At 57.4% G+C, this 17924-nt stretch overlaps 2 protein-coding genes across 2 annotated transcripts in view; one reads left to right on the top strand and one right to left on the bottom strand.

Annotated features, from left to right (window-relative positions):
- Positions 1–17924, top strand: part of CYB561D1 (cytochrome b561 family member D1) — a 151008-nt gene that overhangs the window by 80383 nt on the left and 52701 nt on the right. The gene's annotated exons all lie outside the window — the stretch shown is intronic.
- AMIGO1 (adhesion molecule with Ig like domain 1) lies at positions 12078–16798 on the bottom strand. Its single transcript, XM_069633000.1, has one exon. The coding sequence runs from the start codon at positions 13726–13728 to the stop codon at positions 12136–12138; it is 1593 nt and encodes a 530-aa protein (XP_069489101.1). The 5' UTR covers positions 13729–16798; the 3' UTR covers positions 12078–12135.

Raw genomic sequence — 17924 nt, 5'->3', positions numbered from 1 at the left:
TTAGCGAGTTTTGACGTGAAGGACAGAACGTCGAAAGCTAGTGAGGTTGGTGTGCGTGCTGTTTGGCACAATGGGGCTATGGCGAGTACAAACCCTTAGCTTTTGTTTCCAGAGTGTTGCGTGGTATGGAAACAAGATAATCTGTGATTGAGAGGGAGGTGTTAGCCGTGATTTGGGCATCAAAACATTTAAGGACACAGTCGTGGGGTTTGTCTTGTGTGGTCAGGATGGACTGTAAACCATTCATGCATGTTTCCACCTCTAGGGGGCCTCGGGTCAATCTCGCCCAGGATTGCTTGTTGGATGTGGGACTCAAGGAGTACAACTTTGTGGTGGAGTATGTTCCGGGACAGCGGAGTGCTATGGCGGATTGCCTGTCTCATCTGCTGGTGTAGGCAGGCAGTGACAATAGCTCTGTAGGCATGATTGGTGGAAGTCACGTGCAGGTGGCGTGCGTGATTCCAGCTATTGACGGGAACGTACGATGGTAAGAGGCTGAGAAGGACATGGAATTGTCATGGTTAAGGAAGGGTCTTAAGGACAGTTGGTCAGCGATCATTGATGCAGTAGTGAGCAAAAAGTATGCTCTGGTGGCTAATGAACTTGCCGATGGACCTTGGGGCTTAACTCGGGGTGACACATTTATTTCTCCTGCCGGTGTGCAGGGACTCTGGCAGCTTTGGCCCATCAGGGGCATATTGGACAGACAATGACTAAAAGGAGACTGAGGAAGTCTTATTGGTGGCCGTCATGGATGCAGATGTTCAACAGGCGGTGAGACATTGCATTCCGTGTGCGGTGAGTGGCAAAAGCCAGGTGGTTAGGGCGCAACCAGGGCACCCTGTAGCAGTTCCTGATAGTGTTTGGTGCAAAGTAGCTCTGGATATTGTGGGACCTTTTGGAATCCTTATTTTGATTGACTATACCTCGAGGTGGATAGAATTTGCCCCGGTGCAGACTGTGACTATGCAGAAGGTAGTGGCATTTTTAAAGGACGTTTTTGACAGAGAAGGGGTGCCGGTCAGTATAGTCACTGATAATTGGGTACAGTTTGTTTCTAGGGCGATGACAGACTTTTTGAGGGACAGGAGCATTGTGCATCACAAGACAGCGCTGTATAATCCCAGCGCCAATGGTTTGGTGGATCCTGCCAACACGTTTTTAAAGGAGGCAGTTCTATGGTCTTTGGTGAATGGTTTGGATTGGAGGTTTGTTTTGGAGGAGGCAGTGAAGGTGCAGAGGGACACTCCCAGTGGTTTGACAGTGTGCTCTCCTTTTGAGCTCATGCACGGTAGACTGCCTGGTGGTAGGCTCCGGCCTGTTTGGTTGGGTGGTGGGGCTCAGCCGAAGGTGGAGTTGGTACAAGTGGTGAGGCTGGCAAGGGAGAGGTAGAAGGCCACTGCTGATAGGCTCAACAGAGTAGTGGTGAGTGTGCCATTGGTGCAGGGTATGTGGTGTGAGTCTTGAGTAAACTGTGGGGTGCCACACTTGAAACTTAGCTGCCTCCAGTGTTTCTTTCACCCCATGCCATCACGACAGCCAGCCTTGTAATTCACGCATTGTGTTCCCATTTTAGTGGCAGGTGAAATGGGCCTCTTTTCTCCAGGGCCCTGTTCCCCTTAAAATAGGACCCTCCAATTTGGAGTAATGGGCAGGTTGTTGCCTTTTAACCCGAACCAAGTTGTACCTCCACGAGTCCAGGTGTTTCAGGGTCCAAGCTTCTTTGTGTGTGGCTGAAAAGAGATGGTGTGGTTTTCCTGGACAGTGAACCCACCGATCGAGAGAAGTGGGCGTGGGGGCGGGGGAGTGATTGTTACTTAGCACACCCGAGAAGGGTGCACACACACATTAGTGTACACTGACTGTCCAATGCAGGCCATGACGGAGGGGCCAAAGTGGGGCGTGTGTGATGCAGACAGATACGTGTGAGACCCCAGCCTGAAATGTAAAAAAAAAAAGTGTTTCTATACATTTTTTTCTTTTAATGTAGGAAATGTAAAGCGGGGCAGGGGGGCCCTGGGCTGGGGTGATTAACCCATAATGGGTGAGGGACGTCAACCCAGTGGCCCCCTCACCCATTATGGGGGAGCTGAGGAGCCCAGTGAAACGCTGAGTGCTCCCTCGATTGTTTTTTCCAGCTGAGCGAACGCTCCTGGGCTGACTGAACTGTCAAAAGGAAAAACTGTTTTCCTTTGACAGTTCAGTTCCCCAGCCGCACTTGCTCGCTGAGCCATGTAAGGCTGGGGCGTTGTGCTTCGCCAGCCTCGCACAGCTCATTGGAAATGCTGGCTGAGGAACTGCATGTCTGTATGTGTGAGGGGGGCTCCTGCGCCACCTCATACATACAGACAGAGCAGAGCGTTTCAGCACTCACATGCGTGCCCCTGTACACATGTGATGGAACCAGGAGCTCTTGCTTCCTGATTCCTGTTCCCGGTGCAGGAGCTGGAGCGCTGGGAGGAAACTTCAGGACCGGGGCACAAGGTGCGTTTATGTTCATCTATTTTGTATTTAAATACGTGTGTGGGTGCATGTATGCTTGTGTTATGAGTGACTGTATGATGATGGGTGCTCATGTGAATGTGTGTATGTGTGTGTGTTTGTGTTGGTCCGTTGAGTTGATTTTGGCAAGGGGGGGAGGAGGAAGGAGGGTTGTACTACAAAGGCATTTTAAAAATGCCTTTGTTGCACAATCCCCCTACCCACCTGCCAAAATCAGCTCTCCTTCTGAGGTACTGTGGAGCCCAGGGGACAGGGATGGTATTTTTATTTACTGTACTTCTATCCTAGATGTCCAGTTAGAAATACCATGCTTTCTCCCTGGGCCCGCGCACACGTAATCATGTTGATTGTGTGAGAGTGTAGGCGCAGTGGAGCCCAGGGGACAGGGGTGGTATTATTTTTTACTGGAGATCTATCATATATGTCCAGTATAAAATAGCATACCTGGGCCCCCCAGCACCAATTGCAAACTGGCTTTTTACCCAATTATGCTCTAAAATGCAACATTTTAACCCATTATTTAAATAAATGTCATGGGGGAGAACTCCCCCGAAAGCACCTTGATTGGTTGGGGTGCCCTCACTACGCCCGGTCGCTTGGCATATCTGGGGGAAATATTTATGCCTCTCCACTTAAAAAATTCACCTGCCCTCACTGGCCCTTGGTCTGTGCTGGGAAGGGGGGGACAAAGGGGGGTAGGAGTAAGATAGTGGTGGGAGCAGGGTGGGGAGGGCCCAGGGAATATACTGGGAATAGGGTGCAGTGACGGTGTGCAATAGTTCATAGCCATTTGGACTTAATGTCCATTTGGCATTTTTTGGGGGGGGGGGTCCGGCCTGCCCACATGTTGCTCAGAAAAGTTTGAAGACCACTGGTCTACGGTGACCGACACCAGAGAGTGGCCGTAGAGGGGACCTTAACACTGGAGGGGCTCACCTCAGTTACTCGGCACTTCTCAACAGGGCGCTGTGTACACACACAGCTACACACGCGCACAACCTTTGCGTGCACTACCCCACCCAACGCATTGCCTTCTCACTGTGCCACAACAGCACTGCCCCTCTGCAGCCCCTCTCTGCAAAAAGCAGTGGGTCATCCAAGCCAGCCACTCATCAGGGCCAGTTTCCCCTAGAAGTCACCTCATCTTTGTCCTTCCCAAGCCCCCCACCCCTTCCCAGTGGCACCTCCTCTGCCCCCCACAACATAAAACACAGTGTCTTCCATGCCATCCTCTCACCACGATGTCCCTCCTCTATCACTCGCCTCAACAGTGTCCCTCCTCTCGTACTTGCTTCATCAAAGTGTCCCTCCCATTCCACTCACTCCATCCCAATGCCACGTCAATGCCACTCACTCCATCCCAGTGTCCCTCCCATTCCACTCCCTCTATCCCAGTGTCCCTCCCATTCCACTCACTATATCCCAGTGTCCCTCGCATTCCACTCAATTCATCCCAGTGTCCCTCCCATGCCATTCACTCCATCCCAGTGTCCCTCCCATGCCACTCACTCCATCCCAGTGTCCCTCCCATGCCATTCACTCCATCCCAGTGCAGTGTCCCTCCCATGCCATTCACTCCAGCCCAGTGTCCCTCCCATGCCACTCACTCCATCCCAGTGTCCCTCCCATGCCACTCACTCCATCCCAGTGTCCCTCCCATGCCATTCACTCCATCCCAGTGTCCCTCCCATGCCATTCACTCCAGCCCAGTGTCCCTCCCATGCCACTCACTCCATCCCCGCTGTCCCTCCCATGCCATTCACTCCAGCCCAGTGTCCCTCCCATGCCATTCACTCCAGCCCAGTGTCCCTCCCATGCCACTCACTCCATCCCAGTGTCCCTCCCATGCCATTCACTCCATCCCAGTGTCCCTCCCATGCCATTCACTCCAGCCCAGTGTCCCTCCCATGCCACTCACTCCATCCCCGCTGTCCCTCCCATGCCATTCACTCCATCCCAGTGTCCCTCCCATGCCATTCACTCCAGCCCAGTGTCCCTCCCATGCCACTCACTCCATCCCAGTGTCCCTCCCATTCCACTCACTACATCCCAGTGTCCCTCCCATTCCACTCATTCCATCCCAGTGTCCCTCCCATTCCACTCACTCTATCCAGTGTCCCTCACATTCCACTCAATCCATCCCAGTGTCCCTCCCATGCCATTCACTCCATCCCAGTGTCCCTCCCATGCCACTCACTCCATCCCAGTGTCCCTCCCATGCAATTCACTCCATCCCAGTGTCCCTCCCATGCCATTCACTCCAGCCCAGTGTCCCTCCCATGCCACTCACTCCATCCCAGTGTCCCTCCCATGCCACTCACTCCATCCCAGTGTCCCTCCCATGCCATTCACTCCAGCCCAGTGTCCCTCCCATGCCACTCACTCCATCCCCGCTGTCCCTCCCATGCCATTCACTCCATCCCAGTGTCCCTCCCATGCCATTCACTCCAGCCCAGTGTCCCTCCCATGCCACTCACTCCGTCCCTCCCATGCCACTCACTCCATCCCAGTGTCCCTCCCATGCCATTCACTCCATCCCAGTGTCCCTCCCATGCCATTCACTCCAGCCCAGTGTCCCTCCCATGCCACTCACTCCATCCCCGCTGTCCCTCCCATGCCATTCACTCCATCCCAGTGTCCCTCCCTTGCCATTCACTCCAGCCCAGTGTCCCTCCCATGCCACTCACTCCACCCCAGTGTCCCTCCCATTCCACTCATCCCATCCCAGTGTCCCTCCCATGCCACTCACTCCATCCCCGCTGTCCCTCCCATGCCATTCACTCCATCCCAGTGTCCCTCCCATGCCACTCACTCCAGCCCAGTGTCCCTCCCATGCCACTCACTCCATCCCCGCTGTCCCTCCTTTGCCACTCACTCCATCCCCGCTGTCCCTCCCATTCCACTCAATCCATCCCAGTGCCCCTCCCATGCCACTCACTCCATCCCCGCTGTCCCTCCCATTCCACTCATCCCATCCCAGTGTCCCTCCCATGCCACTCACTCCATCCCCGCTGTCCCTCCCATGCCATTCTCTCCATCCCAGTGTCCCTCCCATGCCACTCACTCCATCCCAGTGTCCCTCCCATGCCACTCACTCCATCCCCGCTGTCCCTCCCATGCCACTCACTCCATCCCCGCTGTCCCTCCCATGCCACTCACTCCATCCCAGTGTCCCTCCCATTCCATTCACTCCATCCCAGTGTCCCTCCCATGCCACTCACTCCATCCCCGCTGTCCCTCCCATGCCACTCACTCCATCCCCGCTGTCCCTCCCATTCCACTCAATCCATCCCAGTGTCCCTCCCATGCCACTCACTCCATCCCCGCTGTCCCTCCCATTCCACTCATTCCATCCCAGTGTCCCTCCCATTCCATTCACTCCATCCCAGTGTCCCTCCCATTCCACTCATTCCATCCCAGTGCCCCTCCCACTCCACTTACTCCATCCCAGTGTCCCTCCCATGCCACTCACTCCATCCCAGTGTCCCTCCCATGCCACTCACTCCATCCCCGCTGTCCCTCCCATTCCACTCACTCCATCCCAGTGTCCCTCCCATTCCATTCACTCCATCCCAGTGTCCCTCCCATGCCACTCACTCCATCCCAGTGCCCCTCCCATTCCACTCATTCCATCCCAGTGCCCCTCCCACTCCACTTACTCCATCCCCGCTGTCGCCACCCGCTGCGGGCGTGCGCTTCATGCCCCATCACAGTGGCGGCGGCTTATGGGGGCGGTTGCCTGGCATCTCCCTTGCCACCTGCAAGGCTGCTATAAATACTGCGGCGTCTGTCGCCCACCCTGGGAGGAGGGTCCCCGCTTCTCAGCTGACCTTCATTTATCTGTGTATTGCAGGAGCCCGGGAAGGGGGGATGTGCTCTGCCAAGGCTGGCTATATGTGCTTGGCATGCCTGAGGCGCGGAGGGCAGGGGTGAGGGATACAGACCACGTGTTTGGAGCACCCAGGGGGGCATATGTGGCTGTGCTGGGAGCACCTTGTGGACTAGGTTTCATGTGCCTTCAAGGCGCTTGGGGGCAGTGTTTGGGACCCCATTGGAGGCTTATGGGGGCTGTATTTCCAGCCACCCTGGATGTCCATGGGCGGCTTTGGTTTGGGGGCTCGTGGGTGGCTGTGTTTGTTAACCTGGGGTGCAGGGGTGGCTTTCTGTGGACCCCTGGGAGGGCTTGGGTTTGGGGGCTCGTGGGTGGCTGGGTTTGGAAACCTGGCGTGCTGGGGTAGCTTTCTGTGGACCCCTGGGAGGGCTTGGGTTTGGGGGCTCGTGGGTGGCTGTGTTTGGAAACCTGGGGTACGGGGGTAGCTTTCTGTGGACCCCTGGGAGGTCTTGGGTTTGGGGGCTCGTGGGTGGCTGTGTTTGGAAACCCTGGGTGCAGGGGTAGCTTTCTGTGGACTCCTGGGAGGGCTTGAGTTTGGGGGCTCGTGGGTGGCTGTGTTTGGAAGCCTGGGGTGCGTGGGTGGTTTTCTGTGGACCCCTGGGAGAGCTTGGGTTTGGGGGCTCGTGGGTGGCTGTGTTTGGAAACCTGGGGTGCAGGGGTGGCTTTCTGTGGGCCCCTGGGAGGGCTTGGGTTTGGGGGCTCGTGGGTGGCTGTGTTTGGAAACCTGGGGTGCGAGGGTAGCTTTCTGTGGACCTCTGGGAGGGCTTGGGTTTGGGGGCTCGTAGGTGGCTGTTTTGGAAACCTGGGGTGCGGGGGTAGCTTTCTGTGGACCCCTGGGAGGGCTTGGGGGCTCGTGGGTGGCTGTGTTTGGAAACCTGGGGTGCGGGGTAGCTTTCTGTGGACCCCTGGAAGGGCTTGGGTTTGGGGGCTCGTGGGTGGCTGTGTTTGGAAACCTGGGGTGCGGGGGTAGCTTTCTGTGGACCCCTGGGAGGGCTTGGGTTTGGGGGCTCGTGGGTGGCTGTGTTTCGAAACCTGGGGTGCGGGGGTAGCTTTCTGTGGACCACTGGAGGGCTTGGGTTTGGGGGCTCGTGGGTGGCTGTGTTTGAAAACCTGGGGTGCAGGGGTAGCTTTCTTTGGGGACTCCAGAAATGCAAACATGACTGTCCTTTAAGAGCCCATGAACTGCTGTGTTTGAAGGCAAGGGCTGTGTTCTGTCACTTCCCGAGCGCGGTGTTTAAGCCCCCCCCCCCCCAGGGTGTAACATGAAGCCTTCTCCTGGGGGCACGCCCACATGCCTGGCACTGGCGTGGCACACACAGCTTCCAGGGTCTGAGACCCGCTGATGGCAACCCTGATGCTCCACTCAAGACTCAACGAGATAAAAACCCTCATCCCATGAGGAGAGAGGGTCGGGAAGAAGCCCCCCCCCAACCCGAGCCTGGCAGGCACTTCTCACCTGTATCCATGCAGCCCTGGCACTGCCATGCTGCAGAGGTCCGCATGCCACACAAGTCCACTTTTTAGCTTCAAAGGCTTGTCTTCCGGTCACAGTGAGGGATTTTTTCCCAGCAGCTCTTGCTCTTCACATCCGTCTCCGGCTAGTTAGAGGGTCTCTTCCCTAGAGGGGGCGGGGGCAGGAAGACATCTAAAGGAAGGGCGCCCCCTCTGGGCAGGACGAGAGATGAGTCCACGCGGAGGAGCTCGACCAATGTCCCATGAGGGGCTCCGTCCTTCGTCACTCCAGTAGCAGACCAACAACACAAAGTTATTAATGACATAGAACATGGGGGGAGGGGGGCACCCAAGAGAGTCCAGAGTGAAAGGGCACGTGGCTGGAAAGAGTCGACACAAACATATAAGTCATGGTGCAAGGTGAGGTTGACCTGAGAGAGCACACCAGTCGAAGAGGGTCCCCCATGGCTCCCCAGACAGGAGTAGACGGGCTACAGACCATCTGGGCTGGTCTTGGTCTGGAAGGGTGGGCTTACCGGGCATGAGTAGACCTGGCTACAGACCATCTGGGCTGGTCTTGGTCTGGAAGGGTGGACTCACCAGGCTTGAGTAGACGGGCTATAGACCATCTGGTCTGGAAGGGTGGACTCACCAGGCTTGAATAGACAGGCTACAGACCATCGGATCTGTAAGGGTGGGGTCACCAGGCTTGATTAGACGGGCTACAGACCATCAGGTCTGTAAGGGTGGGCTCACCAGGCTTGAGTAGATGGGCTACAGAACATCACGTCTGGAAAGGTGGGCTCACCAGGCTTGAGTAGACGGGCTACAGACCATTGGGTCTGTAAGGGTGCGCTCACCGGACATGAGTAGACGTGCTACAGACCATTGGGTCTGGAAGGGTGGGCTCACCAGGCTTGAGTAGACGGGCTACAGAACATCTGGTCAGGAAGGGTGGGCTTACCAGGCTTGAGTAGACAAGCTATTGGTCACCTGGTATGGAAGGGTGGGCTCACCAGGCTTGAGTAGACGAGCTACAGACCATCGGGTCTGGAAGGATGGGCTCACCAGGCTTGAGTAGATGGGCTACAGACCATCTGGTCAGGAAGGATGGGCTCACCAGACTTGAATAAACAGGCTACAGATCATCGGATCTGGAAGGGTGGGCTCACCAGGCTTGAGTAGACGGGCTACAGACCATCGGGTCTGTAAGGGTGCGCTCACCGGGCATGAGTAGATGGGCTACAGACCATCGGGTCTGTAAGGGTGCGCTCACCGGGCTTCAGTAGACGGGCTACAGACCACCTGGTTTGGAAGGCTAAGCGTAGCAGACATGAGTAGGGGGCTAATGGTAATCTCTCCAAGTGTTCTGTGTAGGGGTTGTTTCAAGGAGGCGTTCTTGCCAGTCATGAGAGACAAGCAGTGTCTGTGGCACGATCACTCAATGGATGTTGCTGCCAACCAAAAGGTTGCCAGTTCGAGGCTATCTCTGGACCGCGTATTGGAAACTAGCTAAACTATAATGACGCGATGTGGTTATAATTGTTCGATAAATTGACTTTTACAGTCATAGCCTTGATTCTGCAAGTGTCCACTCTGTCTTTTTACAAAACCGGAAAGGGAGAGGGTGAGGGGGGATGTTTGGTCCCCAGAAACCAAGGGGCGTTTCTTTGGCATGGGAGATGGGGTGGGGGGTGCGTTTGTGATGCAGGGGCGCCTGGGCCTGCGGGAGAGGGCAGCCATGCCATGTAGAGATGGGAGGCTCGTGGCTAGCACAGCAGGGATGCACGACCCTGCCGCACGAGGCAGGCACATTCTCCCAGGAACGAGCTGAGCGGGGCCAACCTGCTGGGGGGCAAGAGGGGGCGTCACCCCACCACCCCACCCCCCCACATGTCTTCTCTGGAAGATGGGACCGTGAATACGCGGGTGTCCTGGGGTTTTCTGTGTTTGTGTTAGAAATGCAGAGGTCCGTTGTGTTCATGGCTGAGGAGGGGAGCCCCGGATATGCGTGTTATGCTGTTAGGGAGGAGATCGAATGTGCATGTCATGCCTTGATTCTTGCGGCGGGGGGCGGAGGGGGGGGGGGTTAAATCCTCTTGTTGGTTAGGAAAGATGATGGCAATATCTGGGCGTTGTTGGTAGGCAGGGGGGCAAAAGCCACGTCTGTGTTGCCGCTGAGGAACGCTAACGTGGTGCTGCTTCCATGGTTAGGGTGCGCACAGTGTGTGTGTTCTGGACATACCCAGGGGGGGAAGGGTGTGTTTGTTTTGGTTAAGATTAGGGACGTTGGTGTGCCTTTAAGATTAGGAGTGTTGGGTGTGTTTATTGTGTTCGTGGTTAGGAGATTAAGAGTATGCTTGTGTGTTTCACTCAGAGAAGTGTGGTGTGCTGTCAGAGAAGTGAGGTGTGCTGTCAGAGAAGTGAGGTGTGCTACAGAGCTAAGTCTTGGACGGGGAAGAGAAGGACGATGCTTTTCGTGGTTGGTGTTTAGGGGGTGGACGGTGCTTTATTTGTCCTGGAGCTAAGTGCACGAGAACACGTACTCATTGGTGGTGCAAAGGAGAGGGGGGCGGTTGCATGGAGGCGTGGTGCCAAGAAGCAAGTAAGTCATGCAGTGGGCGCTCTTCAAATAAACACATGTAAACATACTGCGTGTTATGTTCGTTTTTATGAGACGGCTGTCCTGCTGCAGTTTGTGTGGGTGTGTTTTGTGTTCTCGAGGTGGTTGCTGTGTGGTGTTGGTTGTGCTAGTGTGGTTTTTTTTTTTTAGGTGCCCTGTCTGTCGTTAGGGGGAGCTTTGCGTCAGTTCTGCGGCACACGCTTGTTCTGCTGCTTCTAGGGGAGTGTTGCCTGGGTTTGTGAGGACGCTGCTTGTCTTTGCAAGGCTAAGATGCGTTAATTGTGGGTCTCTTCTAGGACACAGGGCGCAGCTGCACTGGGGGAGTGGTGATGCCTTTGCTGTCATTATGATCACAGGCTGCCGAGAGCTCGTGCTTTATGGCTGGGGGAGACTTCTAGAATGTGTGCTTTCAAACACAAGAAGTGTCCACCATGTGGCCATTAAGTTGTCAGAAGAGCTAGGGTGGCAATTAGCGACTCTGCCAAGCAGCCCTGGAAGGAGATGCGCCAGCGGGTGACGTCCCATGGGATGGCTAGCAGTGGCATGATCTGGGTGGTGTGAGCCCCCCTAAGGAAGTGCAATGACGTCACAACGGTGCATCTATTGTGGCTCGGGGCATCAAGACTCCGGTTCCAGCCAATGGGATCTGCAGCCGCTCCCTGCGACTCCATGGCCTAAGAGTAGGGAAACCTTCTGGGGTGCTGGGGTCCCTCACACAGGAGTCGTCGAAGGCCTACTGCCTGCCAATCTGTTACTAGTGGCCCTGAGAGCCGCTGGGGGCCACATCTTGGGGCCCTCCCTGCATGGGCTCCTAGTCAGTAGGGGGAGTGACAGCGGTAAAGTGCAGTGTCTGGTTCACTGCCACAGCCCATCAGGGTTCCTCCTCAGTTCCCTATGGGCCGTACAGTGCGGTGTCTGGTTCACTGCCACAGCCCATCAGGGTTCCTCCTCATTTCCCTATGGGCCGTACAGTGCGGTGTCTGGTTCACTGCCAGAGCCCATCAGGGTTCCTCCTCAGTTCCCTATGGGCCGTACAGTGCAGTGTCTGGTTCACTGCCACAGCCCATCAGGGTTCCTCCTCATTTCCCTATGGGCCGTACAGTGCGGTGTCTGGTTCACTGCCAGAGCCCATCAGGGTTCCTCCTCAGTTCTCTGTGGGCCGTACAGTGCGGTGTCTGGTTCACTGCCACAGCCCATCAGGGTTCCTCCTCAGTTCCTTATGGGCCATACAGTGCAGTGTCTGGTTCACTGCCACAGCCCATCAGGGTTCCTCCTCAGTTCCCTATGGGCCATACAGTTCAGTGTCTGGTTCACTGCCACAGCCCATCAGGGTTCCTCCTCAGTTCCCTATGGGCCGTACAGTGCGGTGTCTGGTTCACTGCCACAGCCCAGCAGGGTTCCTCCTTGGTTCCCTATAGGCTGGCTAGACCTTTTTAAGAGCTGTGTGCAGAGGTGTGCATACATGTCGTTTGGAACATTTGTAGAGAAAGGATGTGGGGGGTGGAGCTGCATGTAAGGAAATCTGGGATGTAAGTAGGGGAGAGGGGCCCCAAGTCCCTGCCTTCCACCCCCAGATCTTCTCTTGCCTGCACCCCATTGCTTGATTGCTTGGCATTAATGTGGTGGCTTCTATGAACTAGCTGCCACCCTCTTCCACGAGGGGAACTCACACCATGATTGGGGTGTCTGAGAATGCAGAGCTGATAGAGCCAGGGTCTGACATTTTGCGGGGCTGCTTGTGCGTGCGCTTGCCATCCGGGCCCTCCTGGGCCCCATTGGGCTTGAGCTTGCCATTCTGGCCTTGCAGGTTGCCAGAGGGTTCAATGAAAGCCACGTGCCGGTTGAGGGCCACCTTGTCGCTTGCAGTTTCATGGTTGGGCGTGGCGCTCAGCATGGACGAATGGATGCTGTCCTCGCCCTCGTTCTTCTTCTCTTCGCCGCGGCAGCAGCAGCGGCACGGGGTCAGATACAGGTAGATGAGGACCAGGATAATGCTGGCAATGCAGCCGACCAAGGTGGTGTAGGCCGTATTGAGGGTATCCTGGTGCCCATGTTGGGTGAAGTTGTAGACCATCAGTGTAACAAACAGGGTCTCGTTGAACATCTCGCTCTCTGCGTAGCAGGTGTAGGTCCCCTTGTCCTCTACCTGGATTGGGCGTATCTGCAAGCTGCCATTGGCCAGGACGGCCATGGTCCTATTGGTGGCTTGGTTCGTCTTGGGGGGCACAAGCTCATTATTCGGAGTCACCCAGACCTGGGTCATTCCTCTCTGCTTGGTGTCACAGTCGATGGTCACTGTTTCGCCAAGATACGCCTCCATATCCGCCTCTTTAATCACACTGCAGTTCATGAACTGTGCCCCGTCCAGGCTGAAGATGCTGACTGTGGTCTTCTCATGGGTCACCAAGACGCACTTGAGGTCCTCGCGAAAGTCCACCACGGATGCCAGCTGACGGATCTGCCAGTGCATGAGCAGGCTGTAGAGCTGACAGTCGCAGGCTAATGGGTTGCTATGGAGGTACAACCCATTCCGGATCCAGGCCGGGAGCTCCTTCAGCTCTGGCACCGGCAACTTCTTCAGCTTGTTGGACGAGAGGTCCAGGAGGAGTAACTCTGGCAGCTTGGCCCCATCCTTGACCAGTTCCAGAGGGAAGCGGCTGATGTGGTTCTGGCTGAGGTAGACCTTCTGTAGGCTGGACGCGTCATCGAAGGCGGTGCGATCAATGTGGCTGATGAGGTTGTTGTAGAGAAGGAGGACCTCGAGCTCCTGGAGCTCGCTGAAGACGTTCTCGTTCAACTCTTCGATCTTGTTGGAGGACAGGTCGAGGTGCTTGATGTGGGGCGCCCTAAGAAAGGCCTCAGTGGAGACAAAGGTGAGCTCGTTGTGGCTGAGCAGGAGGGTTTGCAGGCGGCTGAGCGGGGCCCGCAGCCACTCGGCCGACAGCCCCTTCAGGTTGTTGTAGCTCAAGTCCAGGATGGCCGTGTAGCGGGGGAGCTTGGTCGGGATGGTCACCAGCTCCTTCTTGGTGCAGCTCACGATATTGCTTGCGCAGATGCAGCCTGTGCGGCAGTTGAGCTCGGACCCCTCCACACCCAGGACCCTGAAGTTCAGCAGGCATAGGGCCAAGAACCAGGAGGTGCCTGACACTGACCGGGGCGCGTGCTGGCACCACATGTTGCTTCTGCAGAAGAGGGCATTGAAGCGCCTATCCGAGGCTGGCAGGTCTAGCAGGCAAGCAGTAGCTGACTCCAGGGCCATGGACCCCCCAGGTAGCCAGCAGCCATATATTGGGCAGGTGGTGCTGGCAGCTCAGGCGCTTTTTCTGTTGCATTGCATCGGTGCAGGGGAGAGGGGCTGGAGCCAGTGACCCGGAGGTCAGCCCATGGTTGCAGCTCTTGGTCTCCCCTGCTTTTTGAAGGCTTCTTTGAAGTCCCTTAGTCCCTGCAAAGTAGAGGATCCTGGGGAGAGGATGCAGCAGTGTTATCACAGCACTCTGAGTCTGGGTAGCAGGGACGTCTTAGCAGTCCATGGACCAGGCTAGCAGGAATGCCCCAGCAGTCTGTGATCCAAGCTAGGATCTACACCACAGCAGTCTTTGCCACTGGATAGAAACCTATGGCCCAGAGTAGCAGGGACGTTTTAGCGGTCTGTGGTCCAGGGTAGCAGGCACGCCTCAGCAGCGTATGGCCCAGGGTAGCAGGGACATCTCCGCAGTCTGTGGAACAGGGTAGCAGGGACGTCTCAGCAGTCTGTGGTCTAGGGTAGCAGGGACATCTCAGAAGCGTATTGCCCAGCGGAGCAGGGATGTCTCGGAAGCTTAAGGGCTCAGGTTAGCAGGGAAGTCTCAGCAGCTTATGGCCCAGAGTAGCAGGGACGTCTCAGCAGTTTATGGCCCACGGTAGCAGGGGCGTCTTAGCAGTCTGTGGTCCAGGGTAGCAGGGGCGTCTTCTCCGTTTGTGGTGCAGGGTAGCAGGGACGTCTCAGCAGCTTATGGCCCAGGGTAGCAGGGGCGTTTTAGCAGTCTGTGGTCCAGGGTAGCAGGGGCGTTTTAGCAGTCTGTGGTCCAGGATAGCAGGGAAGCCTTCTCCGCCTGTGGTCCTGGGTAGCAGGGGCGCCTTCTCAGCCTGCGGTCCTAGGTAGCAGGAAAGCCTTCTCAGCCTGTGGTCCTGGGTAGAAGGGGCGCCTTCTCAGCCTGCGGTCCTGGGTAGCGGTAATGCCTCAGCAGTCAATGACACTGGGTAGCAGAGAAACCTTCTCAGCCTGCGGTCCTGGGTAGCAGAGAAGCCTTCTCAGCCTGTGGTCCTAGGTGGCACGGGCGCCTTCTCAGCCTGTGGTCCTGGGTAGCAGGGGCGCTTTCTCAGCCTGCGGTCCTGGGTAGCAGGGGCGCCTTCTCAGCCTGCGGTCCAGGGTAGCAGGGGCGCCTTCTCAGCCTGCGGTCCTGGGTAGCAGGGGCGCCTTCTCAGCCTGTGGTCCTGGGTAGCAGGGGCGCCTTCTCAACCTGCGGTCCTGGGTAGCAGGGAAGCCTTCTCAGCATGTGGTCCAGGGTAGCAGGGGCGCCTTCTCAGCCTGTGGTCCTGGGTAGCAGGGGCGCCTTCTCAGCCTGCGGTCCTGGGTAGAGGTAATGCCTCAGCAGTCAATGACACTGGGTAGCAGGGAAACCTTCTCAGCCTGTGGTCCTGGGTAGCAGGGGCGCCTTCTCAGCCTGCGGTCCTGGGTAGCAGGGAAGCCTTCTCAGCATGTGGTCCAGGGTAGCAGGGGCGCCTTCTCAGCCTGTGGTCCTGGGTAGCAGGGGCGCCTTCTCAGCCTGCGGTCCTGGGTAGCGGTAATGCCTCAGCAGTCAATGACACTGGGTAGCAGGGAAACCTTCTCAGCCTGCGGTCCAGGGTAGCAGGGGCGCCTTCTCAGCCTGCGGCCCTGGGTAGGAGGGGCGCCTTCTCAGCCTGCGGTCCTGGGTAGCAGGGGCGCCTTCTCAGCCTGCGGTCCTGGGTAGCAGGGAAGCCTTCTCAGCATGTGGTCCAGGGTAGCAGGGGCGCCTTCTCAGCCTGTGGTCCTGGGTAGCAGGGGCGCCTTCTCAGCCTGCGGTCCTGGGTAGCGGTAATGCCTCAGCAGTCAATGACACTGGGTAGCAGGGAAACCTTCTCAGCCTGCGGTCCTGGGTAGCAGGGGCGCCTTCTTAGCCTGTGGTCCTGGGTAGCAGGGGCGCCTTCTCAGCCTGTGGTCCTGGGTAGCAGGGGCGCCTTCTCAGCCTGCGGTCCTGGGTAGCAGGGAAGCCTTCTCAGCCTGCGCTCCAGGGTAGCAGGGGCGCCTTCTCAGCCTGCGGCCCTGGGTAGCAGGGGCGCCTTCTCAGCCTGTGGTCCTGGGTAGCGGTAATGCCTCCAGGCTATGAGCCCTGCCTCAGCAGTCGCTGGTGCTGGGTAGCAAAGGCTTGGCCGGCGGGGAGCAGGGATGTCTCGGCTGGCTGCTCTGCAGACTGCGGCCCGCCTCTGGGCCCTGGATGCCTGTTCTGTTTTGTGGGGGGCACCGGTCGCCACTGGCCCCTCTCTCTTCCGGTCCTCAGCGAGACTGAAGGAGGAATGGAGGGTACCCCGCTCCTCACTGCCCTCGTTGGCCCCTCTGCGCGGAGACGCTGTCCTGTAGGTAAAGAAGAGGTGCGGCGGGGGCACGGGAGCTCCTTCTCAAGGGCACGGCTTGTGGCGCCCACCCGCGCAAAGTGCCCAGCCGGTCACTGCCCAGCGTCAGCCGAGGCGCAAGCCCTGCGCACGTCTTTGCTCATGGTTCCGCGTTTCCGGCCTCTGCGTCCGTAGAGCTCGCAGCTAATGCCCCTGCAGGCGCAGCCCCCCCCCCCCCCGGCAATGCTCTGCAAGGTGTCACGCCACTGCGCTCCGTGCTTCGCGGCGCATACTCCTCTGCGCTGCGCGCAGTTCAGTTCGTGGGGCGCACATTGCGTCCAGACACAGGATATCTTGTGGCCGGGGAAGGGCAAATGACGTGCAGATCTCCGCGGGGGTCCCTGTTGCGATGCGGGGGGCAGAGGGCCAGTGGGCGCCCGGGTGGCAGGGTAGAGGGGCACCCCTTTGCTTTCTCTCGGGGGCTCCGCAGGTGCAGCCCTGCGTCTGGTCCTGGGTGGAGGAGGGGGGGGGCGGTCTTCTCCCTGCCGTATCCTCTGCAGAGGTGATGCTGCAGAGTGGCTCCCCCACAGATGTCCCTCCAGATGTGCTGCTGCCGCTTCTTGCACCTCCCGCGGTGGTGGATGGGAGGGCGGTGCACCGCGTCCTGCTCACACTCCTCCCCGGGCTGACCCCCTCAACCCCCCTCTCTTGCAGATCAATGGCCCCCGCCTACTCCTCCGTAGCCCTTGCGAAGTGGGGGGCATGCAGTGGGGGGCTCTGCTCCCATAGGGAGCCAGTCAGGCGCCAGCTCCATTCTCCTGCAGCCTCTGATTGGCTCTGTGCGCCCAAAATAGACCAATGAAGCGCGGGTTCTTTTTAACCTGCCATTTGCCAGGACAAGGTGTCAAGGAGATAGACGGGGAGGGGCGTGGAAGTGGGGGGCATGCAGGGACGGAGGAGGGGTGGGCTGAGGAGAGATGCTGGGGTGCATAGTTACCACTCTAAACGCACCACACCACAGGGGCGGATGGGGAGTGGCAGTGGATGTGGGTAGGATGGATGCCCGAAGAATGGGATGGAAGGTGTTAGAGCTGCGGGTGGAAAGATGAGTGATGGATGCGTGATGGATGCGTGATGGATGGGTGCGTGATAGAAGGATGGGTGCGTGATGGATGGGTGCGTGATAGATAGATGGATGGACGGACGCGTGATGGATGGGTGCGTGATGGATGGGATGGTGATAGATGGATGGATGGACGGACGCGTGATGGATGGGTGCATGATGGATGGGATGGTGATAGATGGATGGACGGACGGACACGTGATGGATGGGTGCATGATGGATGGGATGGTGATAGATGGATGAACGGACGGACGCGTGATGGATGGGATGGTGATAGATGGATGGACTGACGGACGCGTGATGGATGGGTGCATGATGGATGGGATGGTGATAGATGCATGGGTGCGTGATGGATGGGTGCGTGATAGATAGATGGATGGACGGACGGACGCGTGATGGATGGATGCGTGATGGATGCGTGATGGATGGATGGATGGATGGATGGACGGACGGACACGTGATGGATGGGTGCATGATGGATGGGATGGGATGATGATGGATGGATGGACGGACGGACGGACGGACGGACGCGTGATGGATGGGTGCTTGATGGATGGATGAATGTATGCGGGATGGATGGACGCATGATGGATGGGATGGTGATAGAATGATGGACATAGTGTTAGAGCTGGGGATGGATAGGTGTGTGTGTGTGTGACAAATCAACTTTAGGGGCGCCAGTGGTCCAGGCATAAATATCAGTTTCTAAACCATCAATTAGC

The sequence above is a fragment of the Ambystoma mexicanum genome, chromosome 13, assembly GCF_040938575.1.
Source record: "Ambystoma mexicanum isolate Mex_15411 chromosome 13, UKY_AmexF1_1, whole genome shotgun sequence".
Taxonomy (NCBI): Eukaryota; Metazoa; Chordata; class Amphibia; order Caudata; family Ambystomatidae; genus Ambystoma; species Ambystoma mexicanum.
Note: the sequence above shows the minus strand (reverse complement) of the source record. Positions and strands in the feature narration are given on the sequence as shown.